Source organism: Dama dama, chromosome 2 (assembly GCF_033118175.1).
Source record: "Dama dama isolate Ldn47 chromosome 2, ASM3311817v1, whole genome shotgun sequence".
NCBI lineage: Eukaryota > Metazoa > Chordata > Mammalia > Artiodactyla > Cervidae > Dama > Dama dama.
The window spans coordinates 337,270-361,299 of record NC_083682.1 but is presented as its reverse complement, the minus strand read 5'-3'; the positions used below and the strand labels follow the sequence as shown (position 1 = coordinate 361,299).

General features: G+C 54.1%; 1 protein-coding gene and 1 long non-coding RNA gene across 6 annotated transcripts; one reads left to right on the top strand and one right to left on the bottom strand.

The window, feature by feature from the left end:
- Nucleotides 1-3,450: 3,450 nt before the first annotated feature.
- Nucleotides 3,451-5,706, bottom strand: LOC133069152 (uncharacterized). Its single transcript, XR_009695789.1, has 3 exons — nucleotides 5,543-5,706; nucleotides 5,075-5,192; nucleotides 3,451-4,896 (listed from the first exon to the last, which is right to left on the bottom strand). It is a non-coding gene; the product is annotated as an uncharacterized LOC133069152 (long non-coding RNA).
- RNH1 (ribonuclease/angiogenin inhibitor 1) lies at nucleotides 5,329-22,950 on the top strand. 5 transcript variants are annotated; one of them, XM_061160322.1, is made up of 10 exons: nucleotides 5,329-5,443; nucleotides 14,331-14,436; nucleotides 20,240-20,410; nucleotides 20,552-20,722; nucleotides 21,099-21,269; nucleotides 21,384-21,554; nucleotides 21,642-21,812; nucleotides 22,083-22,253; nucleotides 22,391-22,561; nucleotides 22,761-22,950. In XM_061160322.1, the coding sequence occupies exons 2-10, from the start codon at nucleotides 14,351-14,353 to the stop codon at nucleotides 22,846-22,848; spliced, it is 1,371 nt and encodes a 456-aa protein (XP_061016305.1). In that variant the 5' UTR covers nucleotides 5,329-5,443; nucleotides 14,331-14,350; the 3' UTR covers nucleotides 22,849-22,950. The 5 variants fall into 5 exon arrangements, with proteins under 5 accessions (XP_061016305.1, XP_061016294.1, XP_061016278.1 ...); XM_061160311.1 differs by having other exon boundaries at nucleotides 5,354-5,499; XM_061160295.1 differs by having other exon boundaries at nucleotides 5,372-5,530.
- The last annotated feature ends 1,080 nt before the right edge of the window (nucleotides 22,951-24,030 follow it).

Sequence of the window (24,030 nt, the reverse complement as noted above, 5' to 3'; positions counted from 1 at the left end):
CCCCCTAGGAGCCCGGGGATGGAGGCCACAGTCTCTCCACTGAGTCGCGGGCCAGCAGGCTGAGGCACGAGCTGCTGCCCAGACCCGTCTGAGCTCCTCGCCACTGCTGGGCAGCCTGTCCTCACCGTTGGTCTCTGCTGACTGTGGTTGGCACAGCGGGCGAGGAAGCTCGAGAAGACACCCCACGTCATCGGCCGAGAGTGAGGGCAGCTCAGGGCCACGAGAGACGCGCTGCACAGTCACTGGAGCGGCTGAGCGTGGCGGCCACGCCCCGGGCACCGGCCCCCCCCCAGCCCCTGGCGGCTCCTCACTGACAGAACCCGACCCTGCGATCGCACACCAGGATGAGCGCCCCCAGGGAAATGAAACACAAGTTACGGCAGCCCCCTTCCCAACAGCCCCTAAGTGGGGACGAGGTGCAGGTGTGCTCCAGCCCCTCCATGGACCTGTTGGAAGCAAGGCAGTGATGGCCATGACCCAGCAGGGATCCTCTCCAGAGAACCAGGCGGCCTGCCAAGGCCAGTCCCCCGCCTTGCACGCTGTGTGTGCGATTTCTCCGCTGCAAGGACCAGACGCTCACAGCTGCCCCTCGGGGCGCGGGGGCTGTGTCCTCACAGGCCCAGGTCGTGGGCCCTACCCACGACAGTCACCTGCCTGCATGTGACATGCCTTCCAGCTGTGCATCTTTTCTTCCTTACACATTTTCTCTAACCTGCTTCTAACTCCCCCAATGACACAGAATTATGGCGACAAGTGCTAATACAACCTGAGGAATACAAGACTGCATCCTAGACCACTTTAAGGTGAGTCCTGGCAAAGAGCTGCCTGAGTGTCCTGTTTTGGAGGTAATCCTGGGCACACGGACTCCTTGTCCTTCAGTGCTGGTCATTTCCTCAAACTGCAGAACTGAAAGAAAAGAGTGTCTCCTCCCAAGTTCCACGTCTACGAGGCCCAGCAGAGGCCTGACACTGACGCTAGCAGCTCTGAGGCAGAAATGGGTCAGGCTGAGCCAGGAGCTGCAGACAAGTTTTCTATTTATAGCCTCCTTGAGGAAAGCGGTGTCTCTGAACGTAGGCCTTTGGGGAAACGGGGGCTGGCAGGTCCTGTATTGCTGCACAAGAGCTACCTCTGCCCAGCCCCTGGCCCGAGATCTGGGAGCAGAGCTGGCCTCCAGCAGCCTGTCCTGGACAGAGTGTCTGCCTGCTGGTGGGGGACGGTGCTGGGGACAAAGGGGCTCCTCTCCAGTGCTCCACCGGCTCCTGAGACTCGCTCGCCAGGCGGCTCCAGGCTGCTCCTCATGCTGGTGGCCAACCCTGCACCCATCCACAAGGTGTCCGGAATTACCTCTCGTGAACCTTCAGCCACATGGCATCCTCCTGTGGGTTCCCCTGCCACCCCGTACCCGGGAACCACGACATCCTAGGTGTCCCTCACTCCTCTGCATTCATTCGTTGTTGCCGTTCAGCCGCTCAGTCGTGTCCAACTCTTTGTGACCCCATGGACTGCAGCACGCCAGGCTTCTCTGTCCTCTGCTATCTCCTGGAGTTTGCTCAGATTCATGTCCATTGAGTTGTGATGCCATCCAACCATCCCATCCTCTGTCGTCCCCTTCTCCCCCTGCCCTCGATCTTTCCCAGCCTCAGGGTCTTTTCCCATGAGGCAGTTCTTCGCATTAGGTGGGAAAAGTATTGGAGCTTCAGCTTCAGCATCAGCCCTGCCAGTATTCAGGGCTGATTTCCTTTAGGAACCACCTACTAACATGTGTCCAGACACACTAACTGTGGAAATAAAGGTTTTATTCTAAAGACCCTGATCCTCTTAAAGTCCTTCAGGGCCCCTGAGCAGAACGAAGACCCTTGTGGTTGGAGCAGACCCCTCCTGACAGACACTGGAGGGCACCACATCTGAGGGCTGACCAGCCAGGAGGAGCGGGCAGGCCCTCCAGGCTCCTGATCACCCCTCCTGCCCACATCATCCTCACAGTTAGGGGCCACAGTCCCCCCTGCTCCACTGAGACCCTGGGTGCCCCTGGCCAGCACCTGCACCAGCCCAGATCTCATGGTCTCCATTAATTCCACTACAAGTGTCCACCCACATGTGTGCATTTGTGGATATGTGTTAGGTGTGATCTTTCTGAGACCACAACCTCAGGAGTCTCCTGGCAACCCAGTGGTTAGGACTTGGCACTCATTGCCAATGGCCTGGGTTTGATCCCTGCTCGGGGAACTAAGATCTCACAAGCCACATGCAATGCAGCTGAAAAAAAAAGCAAACAACAGCAACAAAACCCACCTCTTCCCTTCCATTTTATGACTTCACATTGTGGACCTCCACATCGTGACTTCTCCCACCTCCATGCCCAGCAGGACCCCCAAACAGGCCTGTGAAGCAGCGTCTCACCTCTGCTGACACACCTGCATCTGCGTGGCATCCCGTGAGCAGCCGTACTCGACCTATGCACACACGGGCTGTCGCTGGTCCACACCTGGCTCTTCACTCCACATGGCTCTGCCCCTCCTCCTTCTTCACCCCTCTCCCCACCTGGAGCCCTCTTTGCTGCACTCCCAGGGCCTGGAGCTTGGGGTCAGCCTCACATAGGGCTGGGGCCGTGCTAGTGGGAGTCCAGCACACTCTCTGCATGACCCCACGTTTCTGCCACCACTGGCAAAGCTAAAACAGTCTCCCCGTGTCCTCCTTTCTGTGGCATGGCCTGATTCCCGGGAGAGAAAGTTCTAGGTCAAAGGTCACATATCATTTCAGCTTTGCCAGACTGCTTTCCAAACAACCATCCCTCTAGACAGCACCCCTAACATCAGGACACATATCTTTGCTTTGATGGAGTTTGCTTCTCATGTGAAGTCTGACTGCAGGGCAATCAGAGCAGCCAATTCTAAGGAAATCCACTCTGAATTTTAAGTTGGGTAATGTGATTCTCACACTTTTTCTTTTTCAAAACTGTTTAAATTATTCTTGTTCTTTGCATCTCCATGTGTAAGTTTTAGAAGCAGCTTGTTTCTATCTACAAAAAGTTTTGCTGGGATTTTCACTGGAATTCTAATTAATTTGTAGATCAACTTAAGGAGAACTGAGATCTTCACTATATTGAGTTTTTCCATGAATGAACATGTATGACTCTCCATTTATTTGTCTTAAAATTCTTCCCGCATGTGTTTAACTGAATCTCTGTGCTGCACCTGAAACTAATATGATATTGCACATCAACTACACTTCAGTTTGTCTTGGCTGTGCTGGGTCTTCACTGCGGCATGTGAGCTTTCTCTAGTTGCATGTAGGGGCTTCTCTTGTGGCACACAGGTTCTATAGCACATGGGCTCAGTAGTTGCAGCACGTGGGCTTAGTTGCTCTGTGGCATGTGGGATCTTAGTTCCTGGACCAGGGACGGAACCCATATCCCCTGCATTGGAAAGTGGATTCTTAACCACTGGACCACTAGGGAAATCTGTCTTTATAAGTTCTTAAATATTAAATGTGCAACACTCAATGAGGTATATCAGGAAATAAGACGCATTCAAAGGAACAGGCGACAGAAAGTGACCCAACAGAGATGAAGATAGTGGAGCCATTTGACAAGGACTTTAGAAGAAATACAGTAAAGGTACTCAAGGAGTGAAAGACAATATGAACAGATCTGGGGTGCGGGGAGGCCTGGAAACAAAAACAAACAAGTGAAAATTCTAAGGAGACATATAGAATAACTAAACTTAACGGCTCAGTGGATAGTTGTGACAGCAGACCTACAGATAAAGAGAGAGTTAGTGAACCAGAAGGCAGGTCAAAAGAAACTATGCAGACTGAAACAGAGTGAAAAGGTATACAATCTAATAAAAAGCAAAACAGATACTGGGGTTCAGTGGAAAGGTCAAGAATATTTTTAACTGAGTTGTAGATGAAGAGCAGAAAGAGAGTGAAGCATCCAAGATGCGTGAGGAAATAAGAGCTGAGACTGTCCCCAAACTGATGAAAGATATCAAGCTACAGATTCTAGAAGCACAATGAGCATCAAGAAGGGTAAACACAGGGAAAAACACATGCAGGCACAGTACAGTAAACCTGATGACTGAGAATAAAGAAGAAAGCTTAAAGCACCTAGGAAGACATGCCATCTTCAAAGGAGCAATATTAAGAATGACAGAAAACACGGAAACCAGAAGACAGTGGAATAACATCCTCAGAATGCTAGCAGAGATAAAAGCCAACTTATACTTCTACACCCCGTGAAAAATGTCCCTGAAAAATACAAAACATAAAGAAGTTTTCAGAAAAACAAAAACTGGAAGAATCCATCAACAGGAAGCCCACACCAAATGAAATACTAGAAGGTGTTCTGCAGGGAGGGAAAAAAAAAATGTGTCCCCACTTGGAAGTTGAAAATGCTAGGACTGAAGAGGGCCTGGTTTCAATCCCAGGTCAGGGAACTAAGATCCCACAAGCCACATGGCCAAGAAAGAAAGAAAGATAAGGACTCGACCAGGTGAATCAGGTAAGTGAAAAAATAATGACAATGACATAATTCCAGTGAATTCCACAGGCCCCCACTGTGGCCAGCACACTCCGGGAGGGGTCGAGTGCATGTATGGTGGTAACCTGCTGTACTTAGCTTTGTGGGGTGTCTCAAAATCAACAAGCACAGGTGAGAAATGCGGGAGAAGGTCCTTCTAGACCTTCCTTCCTCTCCTCAGGAGTTTTACTCAGCTCTCAATTTTATCTCCTTCAGTTGGGCACCACTTCTTTCATTCAGTCTACAGACAACTGGCCACGCTCCTCACCAGCTCCAGTATGCAGGTAACCCTTCTGGGCCTGGCCTTCCCCTCCATCAGGGAATTTCCCTCCATCAGGGATTTCTGTCTGCTCTGCTCAATGTTGAATCCTCAGCACCTACAACAGTCAGGCACACAGGAGTCCATTAGTATTTAGAAAGGAATACATTTAGGTGAGACACTGAATTATTAACATTCATTGACTATGTTAGATGACTAGATTACACCCATAGATTACAGATGTTTTTTTAATTTACAAAATTGCCTCTTTCAAAACCACTGTCTCTATGTCTTACTCTCCAGCTCCAGTTGTCAGTGCTCTTCGAATCCTGAGATCCAGACTTTGCTCCAAGTCAGAGAACTGACCCGCTGACGGCCCGGGCCCTGCGAGGCTTCATCTTCACCCTGTCGGACCTGAGAAGGCCACCCACCACGCGCGCTGCTGGTCTGAGGATCAGGTCCTGCCCGGCGGGAGGCGTGACTACAGCCGGCCCCGCCCCTCAGGCCCCGCCCCAACACAGCGTGAGACACGCCCAAGGCCCCGCCCCCACAAGGCTCCGCCCCCAACAGGTCCCGCAGGCGCGAGGCCCCGCCCCCACCCAGCGCGGGCCCCAAGGCAGCCAGCCCCTAGGTCGGAAGTAGGCCGTGTTCCTCCGGGTCTGCAGGTTGGTGACCGTCCGTCGTCGTGTCTAAGTCAATCACTCCCGCAGTCTGTCAGCAGGTGGGCCAAACAGACGACTGACCGGCCCGAGGTCAGTTCTTACCGACGCCGCTTTGGTCTTCCTGTGTGGACGCGCGCCGGGTGCCACTGAGGTTACGCAGCCCGGGGAGACGCGCGCTTGCGAGAAGGGGCGAGGGGTTCACTGGGTCGGGTCCCCCCGCCCGCCCCCCGCGGGCCTAGGGGGCGGGGCGTCTCGGGGCGGGGCCAGTGAGGCGGACCCCCGCGGGAGGAGCGAACGCCGGCGCTCTCCGATGACGTCATGGCGCCCGAGTGCGCCTCCGCGCGTGCGCGCCCCCCTGCGGGCCCGCCTCCCGACGCGCGGCACTGGGTCTGCGCCTGCGCGTTGCCTCTTGGCTTTTTTCCGCCCCGTGTTTGTGGGATCCGCTCTTTGGGGTCCTGCAAGTTACAGAACCGAGGGCTGGCCTGCCAGACTTTCCTTCTCAAGTTGAGTAACCCCCGACCTTATTCCCCACAGAACCAACCCCTGGGAGGGACAGACAGCCCTGGTAGAGCGCACTTGACCGGGTGGCTCCCTGCCTTGTGCTGGGCCTTGGGATAGCCACCCGGCCTGGTGCAGCTTTGGCCCGAGGCCCGGGGAGGTGGGCGGGCAGCTTCCCTGGTGAAGAGAATGACGTAAGTGGGACAGCGCCTCGGTGGCTGTGGGCTCAGCTTGTGACAAGGGCTGGCTGAAAACAGTCAGTGTCAGCCTGTGGAGATTGGTTGCGGAGATTGAATACGTCTGAACAGTTGTTATAGTCAAACGCTCCGGGAAACAAACTCACTCAGAAGGACAGCCTGGATAGTGGAGTGTAGTTTAGTACACCAGCGGTCGGAGGCAGAGTCTCTTTAGCCAGGGACCCTGACCAACTTGTGTGAAAACCTTATATATCTTAAGTGTACTGCTCAAGCGCACATCCCCAGATTCCTTAACCCTAGCTTGGAAAGTGTTAAAGGGAGATACAATCAGGTTACAGCCATGATTCATAATCAGAAGGGGCAGTTGGTAGCCTACAGCAAGGGGTCCATAAAGATCACAGAGGTGATTGACTACCTAGGGGATTATTGCATTCTTTTTGGCGACGGGAAATCTTGGTTTGGAATCTGGTGTTTATCAGTCTGGGAGTCCAGTTTGGCCATAGGTAATGTTATCTCCACGGCTACCAGGCACGTAGTCCAAAGTTCACTGAAAGTGTAATATGGAGTTTCCTTCTTTTTCAAGATGGAGTCAGCTCAGCCTGTTCCTTTCCTCCTTCACAGTGACACAGTGTGGCCATGACGTTAGGTTGCTTACATGTCTATTCACATACCTATGCATATTCATGTATATATACCTATTCTTTGTTGTTGTTCAGTTGCTAAGTCGTGTCTGTCCCTTTGTGATCCGGTGGGCTGCAACACACCAGTCTTTCCTGTCCTTCACTATCTCCCAGAGTTTGCTCAAACTCAAGTCAGTTGAGTCAGTGATGCCATCCAACCATCTCATCCTCTGTCGTCCCCTTCTCCTCCCTCCCTCAATCTTTCTCAGCATCAGGGTCTTTGCAATGAGTTTGCTCTTTGCATCATCAAGTATTGGAGCTTCAGCATCAGCCCTTCCAATGACTATTCAGGGTTGATATCCTTTACTATAGATTGGTTTGATCTCCTTGCAGTCCAGGGGGCTCTCAAGAGTCTTCTCCAACACCACAGTTCAAAAGCATCAGTTCTTCAGTGCTCAGCCTTCTTTATGGTCTAACTCTCACATCCATACATGACTACTGGAAAAATCATAGCTTTGACTATACAGACCTTTGTCAGCAATGTCTCTGCTTTTTACTACACTGTCTAGGTTTGTCATAACTTTCCTTCCAAGGAGCAAGTGTCTTTTAATTTTGTGGCTGCAGTCTTCGTCTGCAGTAATTTTGGAGCCCAAGGAAAGAAAATATGTCACTGTTTCCACTTTTCCCCTCTATTTGCCATGAAGTGATGGGACCGGATGCCATGATTGTAGTTATTTTGAAAGTTGAGTTTTAAGTCAGCTTTTTCACTCTCCTCTTCGACCAGCAAGAGGCTCTTTGGTTTCTCTCATTTTCTGCCATTAGAGCGGTATCATCTGCATATCTGAGGTTGTTGGTATTTCTCCCAGCAATCTTGATTTCAGCTTGTGCTTTCTCCAGCCTGGCATTTCACATGATGTACTCTGCATATAAGTTAAATAAACAGGGTGACAATATACAGCCTTGCCGTAGTCACGTTTGGTATGTCACAGCCCCTCCCATGTGTGCCCATGAAACTTTTAGCCAAGATAGAGTCTACCACAGAGCCCTGTGAGCAGCTTGGCATCATTCCCCTTTGACCTCCAAGGAGCCTTTCTCTTTGTGTTAGGGGAAGTCTTTTGGCTTCAAGAATGAGACGTTTAGGCAGGGCCCAGCCTCCTCCCTTCATTGTCTTGTTATTGTCTTCAAGTTTCCTCCACAGGGAATGAATCTCCAATTGCTTTACCCTGGGGACGGAAGGGGAGCATCTACCTTCTTGCCTTGGTCAGAAGTCTGAAATGGGCCTTAGGGGGTTAAAATCAAGGTATCCCCAGGCGGATTCCTTCCAGAAGGTCCAGGGGAGAACCTTGGGCTTGGCCTTCTCCAGCTCCTAGAGGCTGCCTTTCTCCACCTTCCAGGCGCGGCGACGCCAGCTGCTGCTCCCATTGTCGCCCTTCCTCTCTGATTTTCCTCGTCTGCTTCTCTGTTACGGGTCTTTCTGATTACTCGGGCCTTCCAGGTAGTCCAGGACAGTCTCCCCATCTCAGGGCTTTTAACTTGGCCGCATCTGCAGAGACCCCTTTGTTGTCTAAGGTAACTTGCCGCTTTGGGGATTAGGGCATGACCATCTTTGGGGGCTGTTATTCTGCCTACTGTTTCTTATATCTCATTTTTACTTTTAAAGTGGTATTGTGTGGACAGGAGCAGTAGGAGTGGATGCACAGATGTCAGATCATTTTCTTCTGGAGGATGGGTGCGTAGGTTTTCCGTCCCCTAGGCTGCTATACTCAACCCTGATGAAAGCGGAATCCCATCCTCCTGCCCTCCCCGCCCCCACGTGTCCCCACCTCACTGTGGTGCCCCAGGTGTGCCATGCGAAAATTCCAACACATGTGAGTAATACACACACCCCCCCTGAAGTTTTCTAACCATCTTTGCTGAAGGCTGCCGTGCAATCACAAGGGTGCGTCAAGTCATGACACTCGTTATGATTAGGCCAAGAGGGGAGTGAAACAGGTGTGTTATGATGCCTTTAACGTTTCTCTGCTGATAGACATTTAGATTGTTTCCAGGTTTAGACAGCTGCAAAATGCTGTAGACATTTTGAACATGTCTCTTTGGCTCACGCGTGAATATTCCTCTTGACTGATACACAGAAATGGAGGGGTGTGTAGTGTTTACATAAGCCAAACTCCACATTTGTTACCTGAAAAACTGGGTTTGCTTCATGGTGGATCTTGAGCCAAAAGACACGAACAAGCCAAAGATTGGGAGAAGAAAGGATTTATTATTCATAGAAAGTAAGGAGAACACCGGTCACCTTTCCCGAAGCACTGTCTCCCTCCAGAGTCCAAGGCTTGTGTGATTGAAGCCAGGAGGGTCAGAGGAGGTCATCTCCACCCCTTCGGTCCAGTAGGTCTGGTGGCTGAGACTTCAGGCTCATCGTCACCAGTGACACAGAACGGAGAGTCTTTACAGCTGGTGGACCACCTTTGCTGTTGTTGCTTCTCTCACCTGATAGCAGTGTTGGTTTCTGCATTCCTTTTTTCCCTTAAGACCAATTACTAAGACCTGTTTAAGAGCCAGCATTCTGCCCAGGCTTAGATCACGAAATGGCTTTGGCCAAAGTGGCTTCTGGTCTGTCAGGAAAGCCATGCCTGTTTCTCTTTCCCAGGACACTTACCATGTTTGTGTGTGTGCGTGCATGCATGTGCGCGCACACACACACACACACACCCTACAATGTCTGCTTATACACACACACACACATCCTACCATGTCTGCTTACACACACGCATGCACACATACCCCATGTCTGCTCACACACACACACACACCCCACCATGTCTGCTCACACACACACGCACATCCCCACCATGTCTGCTCACACACACACGCACACACCCCACCATGTCTGCTCACACACACACATGCACACACCCCACCCTATCATGTCTGCTTATACACACGCACACACACCCCGCCATGTCTGCTCACACACACACACACACACTCCGCCATGTCTGCTCACACACATGCACACTCACCCAACCATGTCTGCTCACACACACACACACACACACACACACACACACCCCACCATGTCTGCTCACACACACGCACACTCACCCCACCATGTCTGCTTGCCGGGGTCCAGCCTCGGCAGGATCCAGGGGGTGCCCTCAGGATGAACGGCGTCGTCGAGAGAGAGAAGACACGTGAGACCAGCCTTGATAGGGCCAAGTCTGTGTTTTACTTTTTGACAACAGGTTTTATACCCTCACCCAGAACGTTTTCAAGGTACATGATGCTTACTCATGCTTACACAGGATTAGTATTACATCATTTTGTTTTTTAGGAAAAGCAGGATGTTTTTTGCTTTCTAATTCTATAGTAATTCTTAGCACATGATCTTCTGGCCTTGGGGCTATTAACATTTTATGCAGGTCAGGTGAATGTAAACCTATTTTCCATTTCTATGGTGATCTTAACTGAAAGGTAGCAGTCTCATAGGGCAATAGTACAGAGTAGAAATATAACCTTGTTAATACAAAAATTAATCCTTCTGCAGAAGTTGTCAGTTGCGTTTATCTAAGAAGTTTACCCCACATTGACTCTGCGACTTTGGTGAGGCAGCTTCTGCCTTGCACTCCTGGCTGACAGTTAACAACCATCTCATTGTTACCACACTAGGGCTAAGTTCTTATTTCTCTAGATCTTTAACTATATTAACAATGGTTTCTATAACACAACCTTAGCACATTAAAAGCAAAAACACAGCAAGAAAAACACAGCAAGCAAACGTCAACCCAATAACCACCTTTAGAATAACTTTTCTTATGTTTTCTAATAGGACTCCTTCACCCCTCAAAAAGGCTCTATGTCTATTAGGGCTTTTATATAATCAGGTTCTTTATGCTATTTTATGATTAGGATAATATAAGCAATCATGCATATTAGTACCAAGGGCATAAATGCATTTGGCTAACAAACTACCAGCAAAGGAGTTTAAATTAAAACACTCCTTTCACCCTGGATAATCTCATAAAATACCACCACCTGGGAAACTTATTGATTAAAGTTCTAAATTGATTCTTATTTGGGAAGAGATCGGGGAAGGACTTCTGCCTGTGTCACAGAAATTAGGGAGTAGTCTATTGAGGCAGACATCAGAAAGACAGATACCATCTTTAAGGTGAGTGCCGGGGGCAGCTTTTCGAAATCCCTGAAAACCTAATCTGCCTTGCCTGTCAGGCTGTCTCCTCGTGACCTTGTCATGGGTGGGATCTTGTGAGCTGGCCTTTTTGAAACCCCTGAAAACCTGATCTGCCTTGCCTGTCAGGTTTTCTCCCTCATGACCTTGTCATGGGTAGGGTCTCGTGTGTTGGCTCCCGGCATCTGCTCACACACACACACACACCCCATGTCTGGTTAAACACACACACACACCCCCATCATGTCTGCACACACAGACACACACACACACACACACCCCCACCATGTCTGGTTACACACACACACACACCCCTACCATGTCTGACACCCCCCCCCACCATGTCTGCTTACACGCACACACACCCCATGTCTGCTCACACACACCCTACCATGTCTGCTCACACACACACACACACCACGTCTGCTTACACACAAACACACACCCCCTACCATGTCTGCTCACACACACACCCCACCATGTCTGCTTACACACCCCCCCATGTCTGCTTACACGCACACACACCCTACCAAGTCTGCTCACACACACACACGCACATTCCCACCATGTCTGCTCACACACACACCCTACCATGTCTGCTTATACATACACGCATTTCACATGCATTTCATCAGCCAGGACAAGTAACATCTTTTCCTGTCTGGCAACAAAAAGAAGTGTTTCAGGTATCTGATTTCTGTGCCCTGGGAAGCACCCACGTCCGCCTGCCGGTGGGAGGAGGCAGAGGAAGCCTCCGCTGTGCTTTTCCGTGGGGCGGTCGCGGCTCCCCACGCCGGCGTCACCTCTTGCTGGCGCTCGCTCCCCAGGAGGCGGCCTGCCCCGGTGCTGGGCGACAAAGTGGAAAGTCAGACAGGGACTGCAGGTTCTGCCCGGGAGCTCAGCGGAAAGCGGCGCAGCCTCGCTCGGGGGCGCAGGCTCGCCGCGCGTCTCCGAAAGACCCCGGGCCAGGCGGGGAGGGCTGGGGTCCCGCCGTGGGGTTTCTGGTGGGCGAGGGCGGCCCGGCGCCGCCAGGCCCCGCCCACAGGGCCCCGCCCTGGGCCGTGACCCTAACTCCCGCCTGGCGGAAGACGCAGCTCGGCCCTCGGGTCTGCGGCGGCTGGAGGTGAGATCCGCGATCCGGGGAGCAGCGGGGCCCCGGCTGCATTTAGGGGTCCTCCGGCCACTGACCGCGGGGCGGCTGATTCCCGGCCCGAGAAAAGGCGGGGGCCGGGGGCATCGGGAGTCCTCTCCGTAGGGTGGCCCAGGCCCGCCCCTGCGCTCACCCCAGACCCTGGGACACATGCGGGGCCTCCGGCTGGCGTGGAGGGCGGTGGCGGCCCTGGGTGGCCCCGCACGGGCCGCGGCGCGCCCCCGCTCCCTGCCGCCCTCCACGCCCCGCAGAGGTAACTGCGCTGCGCTGCGGGGAGGCCGTGCCGTACCCAAGGCGGAAGGGACGCAGGCGTGTGTCCGGCGCGGTCTTGCGCAGCAGCTTTTAAGTCGCCGCACTTTTAAGCGTTAATTCGGGGCCGTTATTGAGATCCTGGGCCGTGACTCAGGGCTGGGGAGCAGCCTAGCTGGTGGGAGTCCTGATTCCCAGGGAGGCCCTGGGCGGGACGCGTGCTTGTTCCTGCCCACATCAGGCAGCCTCCCCGGGGGCTTGTGAGGGGGCTGTACACGCAGCGTCTTTGGGGGATGTTTATACTTTCTCATGGGTTTTCAAAGGGATGGGTGTCCATTGGAGGCTACGAGGCCCCAGCGTCAAGGGAGGGATGCTCAGGAGAAGTCGGTTAGGGTTGGGGCGTCTCAGCTGCTGGTATCTGCTTCCTACCAGGGAGAGGCCAGTGCCCTCCTGTCAGGCTGGGAGCCAGGGAGCTTCAGGGCGAGGGTGCAGGTGGGGAGCAGTGTTGGTCCGTGGGGCCTGGGACCGCCTGCTGGCCTCCTTCCTGGGATGACAGGACTCTGAGTCAGGGTTTGACTGGCCACACCCTGGGCTGGGGAGGCGGGTGAGGTGGATCTGGTTTTGCTCATGTGCTCTGGGCAGTGAGCTGGGTGGCCTCTCCAGGGATGGCCCGTCCTGGTGATGACATGTGAAGTGGCCAGGTACCCGTGCCCTGGCCTCAGTTTCTTAGCAGGCGCCCTGCTAGGACGTGTGGACGTGAGTATGTGACTCTTGCCTGATTGTTGGCGCTAGAGTTTTCCCAGCAGGAAAGGAACCAGAGCCTTTGCCTGGGCTGGCTTTCTGTCCACTGTGGGCTCCATCAGCCTGCGGATGGGAGGGGGCGTCCCCCATTCAGCCAGGCCGGGACCGTGCCAGGCACGGACACACACGAGTGAGACATTGTCCTTAGGAACGTGGGGTCCCAGAGAGCCAGGAATCTCACATGGGCCTGGGTCACCCTGTTTCCGGAGCGCTGGGAAGGCATGGCTTCCAGGCGTGGGTCTTCACTGAACAGTTGCTCTTTGTATGAAACCCACTCCCTGCCCTGAACCTGGGCAGCCCCCCAGTTCCTGGCTCCCCGTGGGCTCCTTCTGCGGGCCGCGCCTTCTGGACCACAGGCAGCAGCAGCCTGGGGCTCTGGTTCTTTCTTTGTTCAGGCTCTGTGTGTGGCCCTGCTGAGGTCTTAGGGCCTGTGCCCTCCTAACCCAGACCTGCTAGCCAGAGGCCTCCTTCCTCTCAGCCTCCTTGGTGAGCTGGCTTCTCGGGGCCAGGTCCCTGGGCTGAGTCAGGGTGGGGCGGAGGACATGCCCTGCCCCAGCTCCCAGCTCCCAGCTCCCAGAGGGGATCGTGGAAGCAGGCACCCCGGGTGGCTACTCAAGAGTGCACCATTGTGTGCAGGTCACTGGGCCTGGGGTCCCCACCCCACCTGCTGCATCCTGTCCAGGGCCCTTGAGGCTGGTGCCCCTGAGGAGCTGCCTGTGACAACAGGCACCTGACCCCCACACAGCTGCTTTGGGGCGGGGAGGGCCCAGGTGCGTCCTAGGGGTCGGCTCCAGCCCCTGTGCCCCCAGCTGAGTCTCCAGGCTTTCTGGCCCACAGGCCCCCTCCTCCCCACCTGCCCTTGTTCAGGCAGGGCAGAGGCAGAGCTTTGGGTGGTGGGCACGGGTTTCCACTTCCTCCTGGGCGGGCGGTGCCCAGGAGGCTACGAGTGGGGGCTGGGGGATGAGAGCTGCCTCTGCTCCCACGGCGGCAACCCTGAACTCTGCGGCCTGTGGTGTCCCACTCCTGATCCTGGAGGTGAGGTGGATAGAGGTGCTGAAGGGGGAAACACAGCAGGCGGGAGCCTCTCCTGAGGCGTCCGGGGTCCTGTGGGGTCCTCCCCGTCAGTGGCTCTGGCCTGTCAAACCTTGAGAGCTTGGCTGAAATGTTTTCCTTCTTCCCCTGCCAGGAAACCCTTCGCTTCGCACCATGAAGCTGGACATCCAGTGCGAGCAGCTGAGCGATGCCCGCTGGACTGAGCTGCTGCCTCTGATCCAGCAGTACGAGGTGGTCAGGTAGGAGCGCTGAGCCCGCCCATTCGGGGGGCCACCGTCCCGGGGCGAGCTGTGCTCCCGGGTCACGTCACTTAGCGAAAGTCGCGGTGTCAGTCGCTCAGTTGTGTCTGACTCTTTGCGACCACATGGACTGTAGCCCACCCCACTCCTCTGTCCATGGGCTTTTCCAAGCAAGAATAGTGGAGTGGGTTGCCATTGCCTTCTCCAGGGGATCTTCCTGACCCAGGGATCGAGCTTGGGTCTCCCGTATTGCAGGCAGACTCTTTACTGGCTGAGCCACCAGGGAAGCCCTTATACTTGTAGATGATGATATAAACCTTGCATGGTTTTCCGCGGCGTGAAGTATCACTCTTTTTGCACTTTTCCAGCCATTTGAAGGTAAACCCATTCTGGCTGAGCCTGCAGGTCAGAGCGTCCCCTTCCCCTGGGCATGAAGTTGCTGCAGCCCACTCATGGGGCAGTCTGCCCCCTGCCGTGGCCAGGCTGTGGCCGGGAATCTGAGCCCAGACTAGCCCTCTAACCCAGAAGTTCCTCAGGAACCCAGAAGTTCCTCAGACAGCAAGAGACGAGAGCCTGTCTGCTTCACGTTTTCCTTTTGGATTTATTTGAAGTAGTCTTAGGTTTATGGAAGAGTCACAGAGACAAGGCAGGGTCCCTTGTGCCCCGTCACCTGGGCCGCTGGTCAGGGTGAGGCGCCCACCGCAGCCTGGACTCACGTCACCGGCTTTTCCAAGTGTGTTGTGCAGGCCCCCACGGTCACTTCCGTCTGTGATGGTCTCTCTCTCCCCCTTGTCCTTGGCCGCCTGACGGTGGGGTCTGCTCGCTGGGGTTCTGGTGAAAGTCTCTCTGACACCTCCCTGTGGTTGAGTCACACGTCTTTGGGAAGACAGCAGAATGACACTGTCCTGCCTGGCGCACTGCACTGTGGGGATGTTGTCTCAGTTGTGCCACATGGTCACCGCTGGTGGTCACTGTGGCTGCTGGTGAGGGGGTGCTTGCCGGTTCTCGGGGTGAGACACCTTCAGACTCTGCTGATATTTTGCTTCTGCTCAGAGCTTTGCCCACCCATCTTTGCATCTGTTGGTGGGTCTTGCCAGACAGCGTTACTGGCACTTTGTCCAGCTGGGGTTTTAATTCCTGCATCCCTTCCACACTGATTGTCTTTTCCGGGTGAGGGCTGGCATTCCACTCACCTGTGTGGACTCGATTGTTTGCTTAGTTGGGTGGATGCGGTACTGGGTCATGCTCTGGTGCGTTCCGCGCTGGCCTCCTCGAGACCTACAGCGGGGCTGTGCTCTCGAGCTGCTCTGTCTGGGCCTGGTTTCTCTCCTGGAGGTGGACGGGCGCCGTACCTGCTGCCTGTGCCCCGTGGAAGATGTGGAGGCACACGTCCCTACACGTGCCGTTATCTTAACAGTTTCACGAGATGATCCACACCCTTTTTTCTCTTTTATTTTAAGATGTGTTGTGACCTGCATTGTTCAGTTCTTGGCCCAAGTGAAAGGTTGTTGCTGAGCTGTGAAAGACGCTGGAATTCTTGGCCTCCGTAGGAGAGGAATTCAGTCCAGGGCCAGTGACAAGGCTTGATCGCTCAGAGCTTTTGTGTGATAAAGTTTTATTAAAGCATAAAGGAGATAGAGACAGCTTCTGACACAGACATCAGAAGGGGGCAGAAAGAGTGCCCCCCGCTAGTCTGTAGCTAGATGTTATATAGCTACTAGCAGTCTGCTAATTAGAGAAAGGGCTTCCCTTGTGGCTCAGCTGGTAAAGAATCCACCTGCAATGTGGATACCTGGGTTCAATCCCTGGGTTGGGAAGATCCCCTGGAGAAGGGAAGGGCTACCCACTCCATTATTCTGGCCTGGAGAATTCCATGGACTGTAAAGTCCATGGGGTCGCAGAGAGTCAGACATGACCGAGCGATTGTGCCTCCAAGAGTCTATTTCCCAGTCCTGTGTAAGTTCTGGCAGCTCTATGATGGGGTTAATGGTGACCTCCTCTAAGAGGGCTTATGCCATACCCAAGTCTGCGGCACCCAGAGCCCCTGTCCCTGTGGCAGTCCACTGCTGATCTGTACCTCCAGTGAACTAAAATGGACTGGAGTGGGTGAATTTAACTCAGATGACCATTATATCTACTACTGCGGGCAAGAATCACTTAGAAGAAATGGAGTACCCATCATAGTCAACAAAAGAGTCCAAAATGCAGTACTTGGATGCAGTCTCAAAAACGACAGAATGATCCCTGTTCGTTTCCAAGGCAAACCATTCAGTATCATGGTAATCCAAGTCTATGCCTCGACCAGTAATGCTGAAGAAGCCAAAGTTGAACGTTTCTATGAAGACCTACAAAACCTTTTAGAACTAACACCCAAAAAGATGTCCTTTTCATTATAGGGGACTGGAATGCAAAAGTAGGAAGTCAAGAAACACCTGGAGTAACAGGCAAATTTGGCCTTGGAGTACAGAATGAAGCAGGGCAAAGGCTAATAGAGTTTTGCCAAGAGAACACACTGGTCATAGCAAACACCCTCTTCCAACAACATAAGAGAAGACTCTACACATGGACATCACCAGACGGTCAACACTGAAATCAGACTGATTATATTCTTTGCAGCCAAAGATGGAGAAGCTGTATACAGTCAGCAAAAACAAGACCGGGAGCTGACTGTGGCTCAGATCATGAACTCCTTATTGCCAAATTCAGACTTAAATTGAAGAAAGTAGGGAAAACCTCTAGACCATACAGGTATGACCTAAATCAAATCCCTTATGATTATACAGTGGAAGTGAGAAATAGATTTAAGGGACTAGATCTAATAGAGTGCCTGATGAACTATGGATGGAGGTTCGTGACATTGTACAGGAGACAGGGATCAAAACCATCCCCAAGAAAAAGAAATGCAAAAAAGCAAAATGGCTGTCTGAGGGAGGCCTTACAAATAGCTGTGAAAAAAAGAGAAGCAAAAAGCAAAGGAGAAAAGGAAAGATATACCCATTTGAATGCAGAGTTCCAAAGACTAGCAAGGAGAGATAAGAAAGCCTTCCTCAGTGATCAGTGCAAAGAAATAGAGGAAAACAATAGAATGGGAAAGACTAGAGATCTCTTCAAGAAAGTTAGAGATACCAAGGGAACATTTCATGCAAAGATGGGCACAATAAACGACAGAAATGGCATGGACCTAACAGAAGCAGAAGATACTAAGAAGAGGTGGCAAGAATACACAGAGAAACTATACAAAAAAGATTTTCACGACCCAGATAATCACGATGGTGTGATTACTCACCCAGAGCCAGACATCCTGGAATGTGAAGTCAAGTGGGCCTTAGGAAGCATTACTATGACTAAAGCTAGTGGAGGTGATGGAATTCCAGTTGAGCTATTTCCAGTCCTAAAAGATGATGCTGTGAAAGTGCTGCACTCAATATGCCAGCAAATTTGGAACACTCAGCAGTGGCCACGGGACTGGAAAAGGTCAGTTTTCATTCCAATCCCAAAGAAAGGCAATGCCAAAGAATGCTCAAACTACCACACAATTGCACTCATCTCACACTCTAGCAAAGTAATGCTCAAAATTCTCCAAGCCAGGTTTCAACAGTGTGTGAACTGTGAACTTCCAGATGTTTAAGCTGGTTTTAGAAAAGGCAGAGGAACCAGAGATCAAATTGCCAACATCGCTGGATCATCGAAAAAGCAAGAGAGTTCCAGAAAAACATCTATTTCTGCTTTATTGACTAGGCCAAAGCCTCTGACCATGTGGATCACAATAAATTGTGGAAAATTCTTCAAGAGATGGGAATACCAAACCACCTGACCTGCCTCCTGAGAAATCTGTATGCAGGTCAGGAAGCAACAGTTAGAACTGGACATGGAACAATAGACTGGTTCCAAATAGGAAAAGGAGTATGTCAAGGCTGTATATTGTCACCCTGCTTATTTAACTTACATGCAGAGTACATCATGAGAAATGCTGGACTGGATGAAGCACAAGCTGGAATCAAGATTGCCAGGAGAAATATCAATAACCTCAGATATGCAGATGACACCACCCTTATGGTAGAAAGTGAAGAAGAGCCTCTTGATGAAAGTGAAAGAGTGAAAAAGTTGGCTTAAAGCTCAACATTCAGAAAACTAAGATCATGGCATCTGGTTCCATCACTTCATGAAAAACAGATGGCGAAACAGTGAAAAGAGTGGCAGACTTTATTTTTTGGGTTCCAAAATCACTGCAGATGGTAATTGCAGCCATGAAATTAAAAGACGCTTACTCCTTGGCAGGAAAGTTATGACCAACCTAGACAGCATATTAAAAAGCAGAGATATTACTTTGCCAACAAAGGTCCGTCTGGTCAAGGCTATGGTTTTTCCAGTGGTCATGTATGGATGTGAGAGTTGGACTGTGACGAAAGCTGAGCGGTGAAAAACTGATGCTTTTGAACTGTGGTGTTGGAGAAGACTCTTGAGAGTCCCTTGGCCACCTCATGCAGAGTTGACTCATTGGAAAATACCCTGATGCTGGGAGGGATTGGAGGCAGGAGGAGAAGGGGACAACAGAGGATGAGATGGCTGGATGGCATCACCGACTCGATGGGCATGAGTTTGAGCAAACTCTGGGAGTTGGTGATGGACAGGGAGGCCTGGCATGCTGCGATTCATGGGGTCGAAAAGAGTCGGACATGACTGAACGACTGAACTGAACTGAACTGAGACAGCATATTAAAAAGCAGAGACATTACCAACAAAGGTCTGTCTCGTCAAGGCTGTGGTTTTTCCAGTAGTCATGTATGGATGTGATAGTTGGACTATAAAGAAAGCTGAGCGCCAAAGAATTGATGCTTTTGAACTGTGGTTTTGGAGAAGACTCTTGAGAGTTCCTTGGATAGCAAGGAAATCCAACCAGTCTATCCTAAAGGAATTCCTTCCTGAATATTCATTGGAAGGACTGATGTTGAAGCCAAAACTCCAATACTTTGGCCACCTGATGTGAAGAACTGACTCATTGGAAAAGACCCTGATGCTGGGAAAGATTGAGGGTGGGAAGAGAAGGGGACGACAGAGGATGAGATGGTTGGATGGCGTCACCGACTCAATGGACATGACTTTGAGTAAACTCTGGGACTTGGTGATGGACAGGGAAACCTGGCATGCTGCAGTCCGTGGGGTCGCAAAGAGTCAGACACGACCGAGCTACTGAACTGAACTGAATTAGAGAAAGGAGGTGTCCCAAAAAGGAGACTGGCACCAGGCCCCTCACCCACAACATGCATTTGGAGATAACATTGGCACCTGGTGAGTCATCCCGAGCCATAAAACAATTGACATAAATCTTGAGGAAAGGCAGGTTTCCAAGTAAAGACATTGTGTTAGTAACATAGCTTAGAACATTTGCATGAGTAAAACATACTGGTTTGTCAAGTCGGTTCTGCCTAAGACTCTTTCTTAGGCAGAACCGACTTGAAGACAGAGTCTAGGGTGAATACACAGGTCATTAACATAGCTTAAGAAAAACACTTGCATGAGAATAATGCATTGGTTAGCTCAGGGTTGAGAAAAGTTCTGGTGGAACCAGGTGTTGTCATGGCAACACAGTTTTAAAAGAAACCTTTTTAAAAAATTTGTGTAGAGAAGGAGAAGAAAACCTAACACTTGCAGTTTGTTTCCTCCTGCTGCTTAAGAGAGAGAAAAAATGTCTGGCACTCGCAGCCTGTTTCCTCCGTTTGGAGCCCCGTGGCCTTCCTGCCTGTTGGCCTGTCACGGGACGGCCCCAGTCCACTGTGTGCAGTGACTGTGTGTCCGCCCACAGGCTGGACGACTGCGGCCTCACGGAGGTGCGCTGCAAGGACATCGGTTCCGCGCTCCAGGCCAACCCGTCCCTGACGGAGCTCAGCCTCCGCACCAACGAGCTGGGCGACGGTGGCGTGCTCCTGGTGCTGCAGGGCCTGCAGAGCCCCACCTGCAAGATCCAGAAGCTCAGGTAAGGCGCTAGGTCGGGCCCTGCGAGTGCGGGACAAGCCTGCCCGGCATTCCTGGGCCCTGAGTCTCCCACAGCCAAGGGTGACTGGTCTTCGTGGGGGGCTGGGTGGCTCTCGGGCCCCCTGACGGCCGGTGTCTCCAGCCTCCAGAACTGCTGCCTGACGGAGGCTGGTTGCGGGGTCCTGCCTGGTGTGCTGCGCTCCCTTCCCACCCTGCGGGAGCTGCACCTCAGCGACAACCCGCTGGGGGACGCCGGCCTGCGGCTGCTCTGTGAGGGGCTCCTGGACCCCCAGTGCCGCCTGGAGAAGCTGCAGTGAGTGCGCCTGCCCAGGGCCCTGCGTGGCCTCACCTGCCCCCGGCACCCCCAGCCCTGTTCTAACCCATCCCCTGCATTTTGTGGAGTGTCTGCCTGGGCAGGCCCCCTCCCAGCTCATCACCTGCAGAGAGCTGTGAGGCGGCAGCCCTGTGGCCCTGGGGAACATAGATGGGGTCAATGTCGGCCGGAGGAGGCTGAGGCCGAAAGGTGTCCTCCTCCGGGGTCTCTACCAGGGAGATGGCCCCTGCCCCCTGTGCTGTCCCGCCTGGGAGCCCGCCAGTCTCTGCCGTCTTCATCACTGGGGCAGGGGGAAACGGGACCCTGACGCGGGCCCTCTGGGCCAGGCTCAGGGCTGACCGCTGCTTGCCCCCAGGCTGGAGTACTGCAACCTAACGGCCGCCAGCTGCGAGCCCCTGGCCGCGGTGCTCAGGGCCACGCGGGACCTGAAGGAGCTCGTGGTGGGCAACAACGACATCGGCGAAGCCGGCGTCCAGGTGCTGTGCCGGGGCCTGGCGGAGTCCGCTTGCCAGCTGGAGACACTCAAGTAAGCTCCTGGCGGGAGCAGGGCGGGGTCAGGGGCTGGGTGGGGTGGGGGCAGGGTCGGTGGATGTGGTGGTGGCGGGGGCACCCCAGCTCCCGGCGCCTCTCGTGCCCCCAGATTGGAGAACTGCGGCCTCACGGCAGCCAACTGCAAGAACTTGTGTGGGATCGTGGCCTCCCAGGCTTCGCTGAAGGACCTGGACCTGGGCAGCAACCGGCTGGGCGATGCGGGCCTGGCGGAGCTGTGCCCCGGGCTGCTGAGCCCCAGCTCCCAGCTCAGGACCCTGTGGTGAGTCCGCCCCAGGGCGGGGCGGGCAGACGGGCACCCCCTGAGTGTGTCAGGGTCTCTTGTGTTGACGGGGACCCCGCCCCGCAGGCTCTGGGAGTGTGACCTCACCGTTAGCAGCTGCAGAGACCTCTGCCGCATCCTCCAGGCCAAGGAGACCCTGAAGGAGCTGAGTCTGACGGGCAACAGCCTGGGCGACGAGGGTGCCCAGCTGCTGTGCGAGAGCCTGCTGCAGCCCAGCTGCCAGCTGGAGTCCCTGTGGTGAGGGGGCCGCAGGGCTGCGGGGGCCGGAGACCCTGTGGTGCTGGGGCCGTGGGGCGCGTGGGGGCTGAAGGCCCCAGGGGCTCGGGGTCGGACGTGGGAGACACGGGGGGCGGCAGCGTTGGGGCCTTGGAGGACCTGGCAGGAGGGTGCTGTGGCCACCTCAGGACGGGGGCGGGGGCACTCAGGGCTTGTGTTTGGGTCCCTGGGGGCCTCCCAGCGCCCCCCAGAAGTGTGGGCCGAGGCGACTGCAGCTCCTGCCACCCTCAGGGTGAAGTCCTGCGGGTTCACGGCCGCCTGCTGCCAGCACTTTGGCTCAGTGCTGACCCAGAACAAGCGTCTCTTGGAGCTGCAGCTGAGCAGCAATCCGCTGGGTGACGCGGGCGTCCACATGCTGTGTCAGGCCCTGGGCCAGCCGGGCACTGTGCTGCGGGTGCTCTGGTGAGCTGCTGGGGGCGTATGTACACTGGGGCTGATGGTGGGGACAGCCAGGACCTAGACCCCCCTGGCACCCCTCGACCTGATGGCCGCCTGGGGGATGCACCTTCCGGCTGACCGCAGTTCTGCCCTCTGCCCAGGGTGGGTGACTGTGAGCTGACGAACAGCAGCTGTGGTGACCTGGCCTCACTCCTGCTGGCCAGCCGCAGCCTGCGGGAGCTGGACCTGAGCAACAACGCCCTGGGCGACCCTGGCATCCTGCTGCTGCTAGGCAGCCTGGAGCAGCCCACCTGCGGCCTGGAGCAGCTGGTGTGAGTGGCCCTGGGGCGTGGGGCAGAGGTGGCGGGGTGTAGGTGGGCAGGGGCAGGCAGGTGAAGTGCCAAGGTGGGTGGGGGAGGGGGGCATAGCTCCTCTGACCCCCCCACTGCAGCCTGTACATCTACTGGTGTGAGTGGCCCTGGGGCGTGGAGCTCAGCTCCTCTCACCACCACCCCGCCCCGCCCCCCGCAGCCTGTACGACATCTACTGGACCCAGGCAGTGGACGAGCGCCTGCAGGCCGTGGAGGAGAGCAAGCCCGGCCTGCGGATCATCTCCTGAGCCTCATCCCCACAGGAGTCCTGGCTTTAACTTGAGAAAAGGTCAAATCAGCTCATTTCCGGCAGAGAATTTTAGGCACTTTATTAAAATTCTTTTTTGGCAGCAGGCGTCTTTGTCCATACTTGTCCCCATGAGGTGCTGGTGTAGAGGGAGTGACGTTTTCATGAGCGCTTGTAGTGGCTTGAAGCTGGTCAGGAGTCTGGGGTCCAGGCCCGGAGTGTGCCTGGCAGGCTCCTCCACAGGGGTCCAGCCTGAGCTCCCAGGTGCTGGCAGGGCCCCCGCAACCCACCCAGGCCTTCCTCCGGTTTGTGAAAAGAGTGTCCCACCTGCACTGAGGGGCACTGGAAGGGGCCCTGCCTTGCCTCAGCCAGCAGCACCCCCGGCTGCCTGTGTGGGAGCTGGCTCCCGCGTGTTCTCTGGGTAGAGGCTGGAGCCCAGTGGACAGAAGGGCAGGGTCCACTCCATCGAACTGGCCTCAGTCATGCTGTGGGTGAACCCATAGGAGTGACCTGCCCTGAGCAGCACAAACAAGCTGTGGACTCCGGGCAGCTTTCAGAGAGTCAGAAGCCTGTGCAGTTAAGTTCCTGCCTTCGCTACAAAGCCCTTCAAGGTGCCCTACCCGGGACCCTGGCTTCTTATCCTCCCCCAGAAGGAACAGGCTCCACAGAGAAATGGGTGGTCCCAGTCTAGGTGGGAGATGCTCAAGGGGCCAGAAATCAAGGGGGGCTCCTGGGGACGGCAGAAGCCGGGAGGTGGACTGGGACCAGAGTGACCGTGAACCCCGGGGGGAGCCCAGCAGACGAGATGCTTCGTGCCCCTGTAATGGTGGGAAGGCATCAGCCCTGAGCCCAGATCAAAGCTGACACCAAGGCCCTGTGTCTCCTCCCAAAGTGAGAGAGCCCCCCGAAGCCAGAGGCTGAGAAACAGCTCAACAGCTCAATGCACAAGTGCAGGGGTGGGCACAGGTGTGAGGTCAATCCTTCACTCTAGGTTTGAAATTCTCCCAAAAAGCAGTTAATAGGCCAAAAATAAAATACCAAGGAAAAGAGCTTTGAAGCAGTGGTGCTCCAAGAGCCGGGCCTGCGCCGCCCCTGGGAATGTCGGGAGTGTCCTTGCTTCTCTTCATCTGTGTGTAGTGAAGCTTGAGACAGTCCACCGACCTCTGGGGGGCAGCGGGGGGCC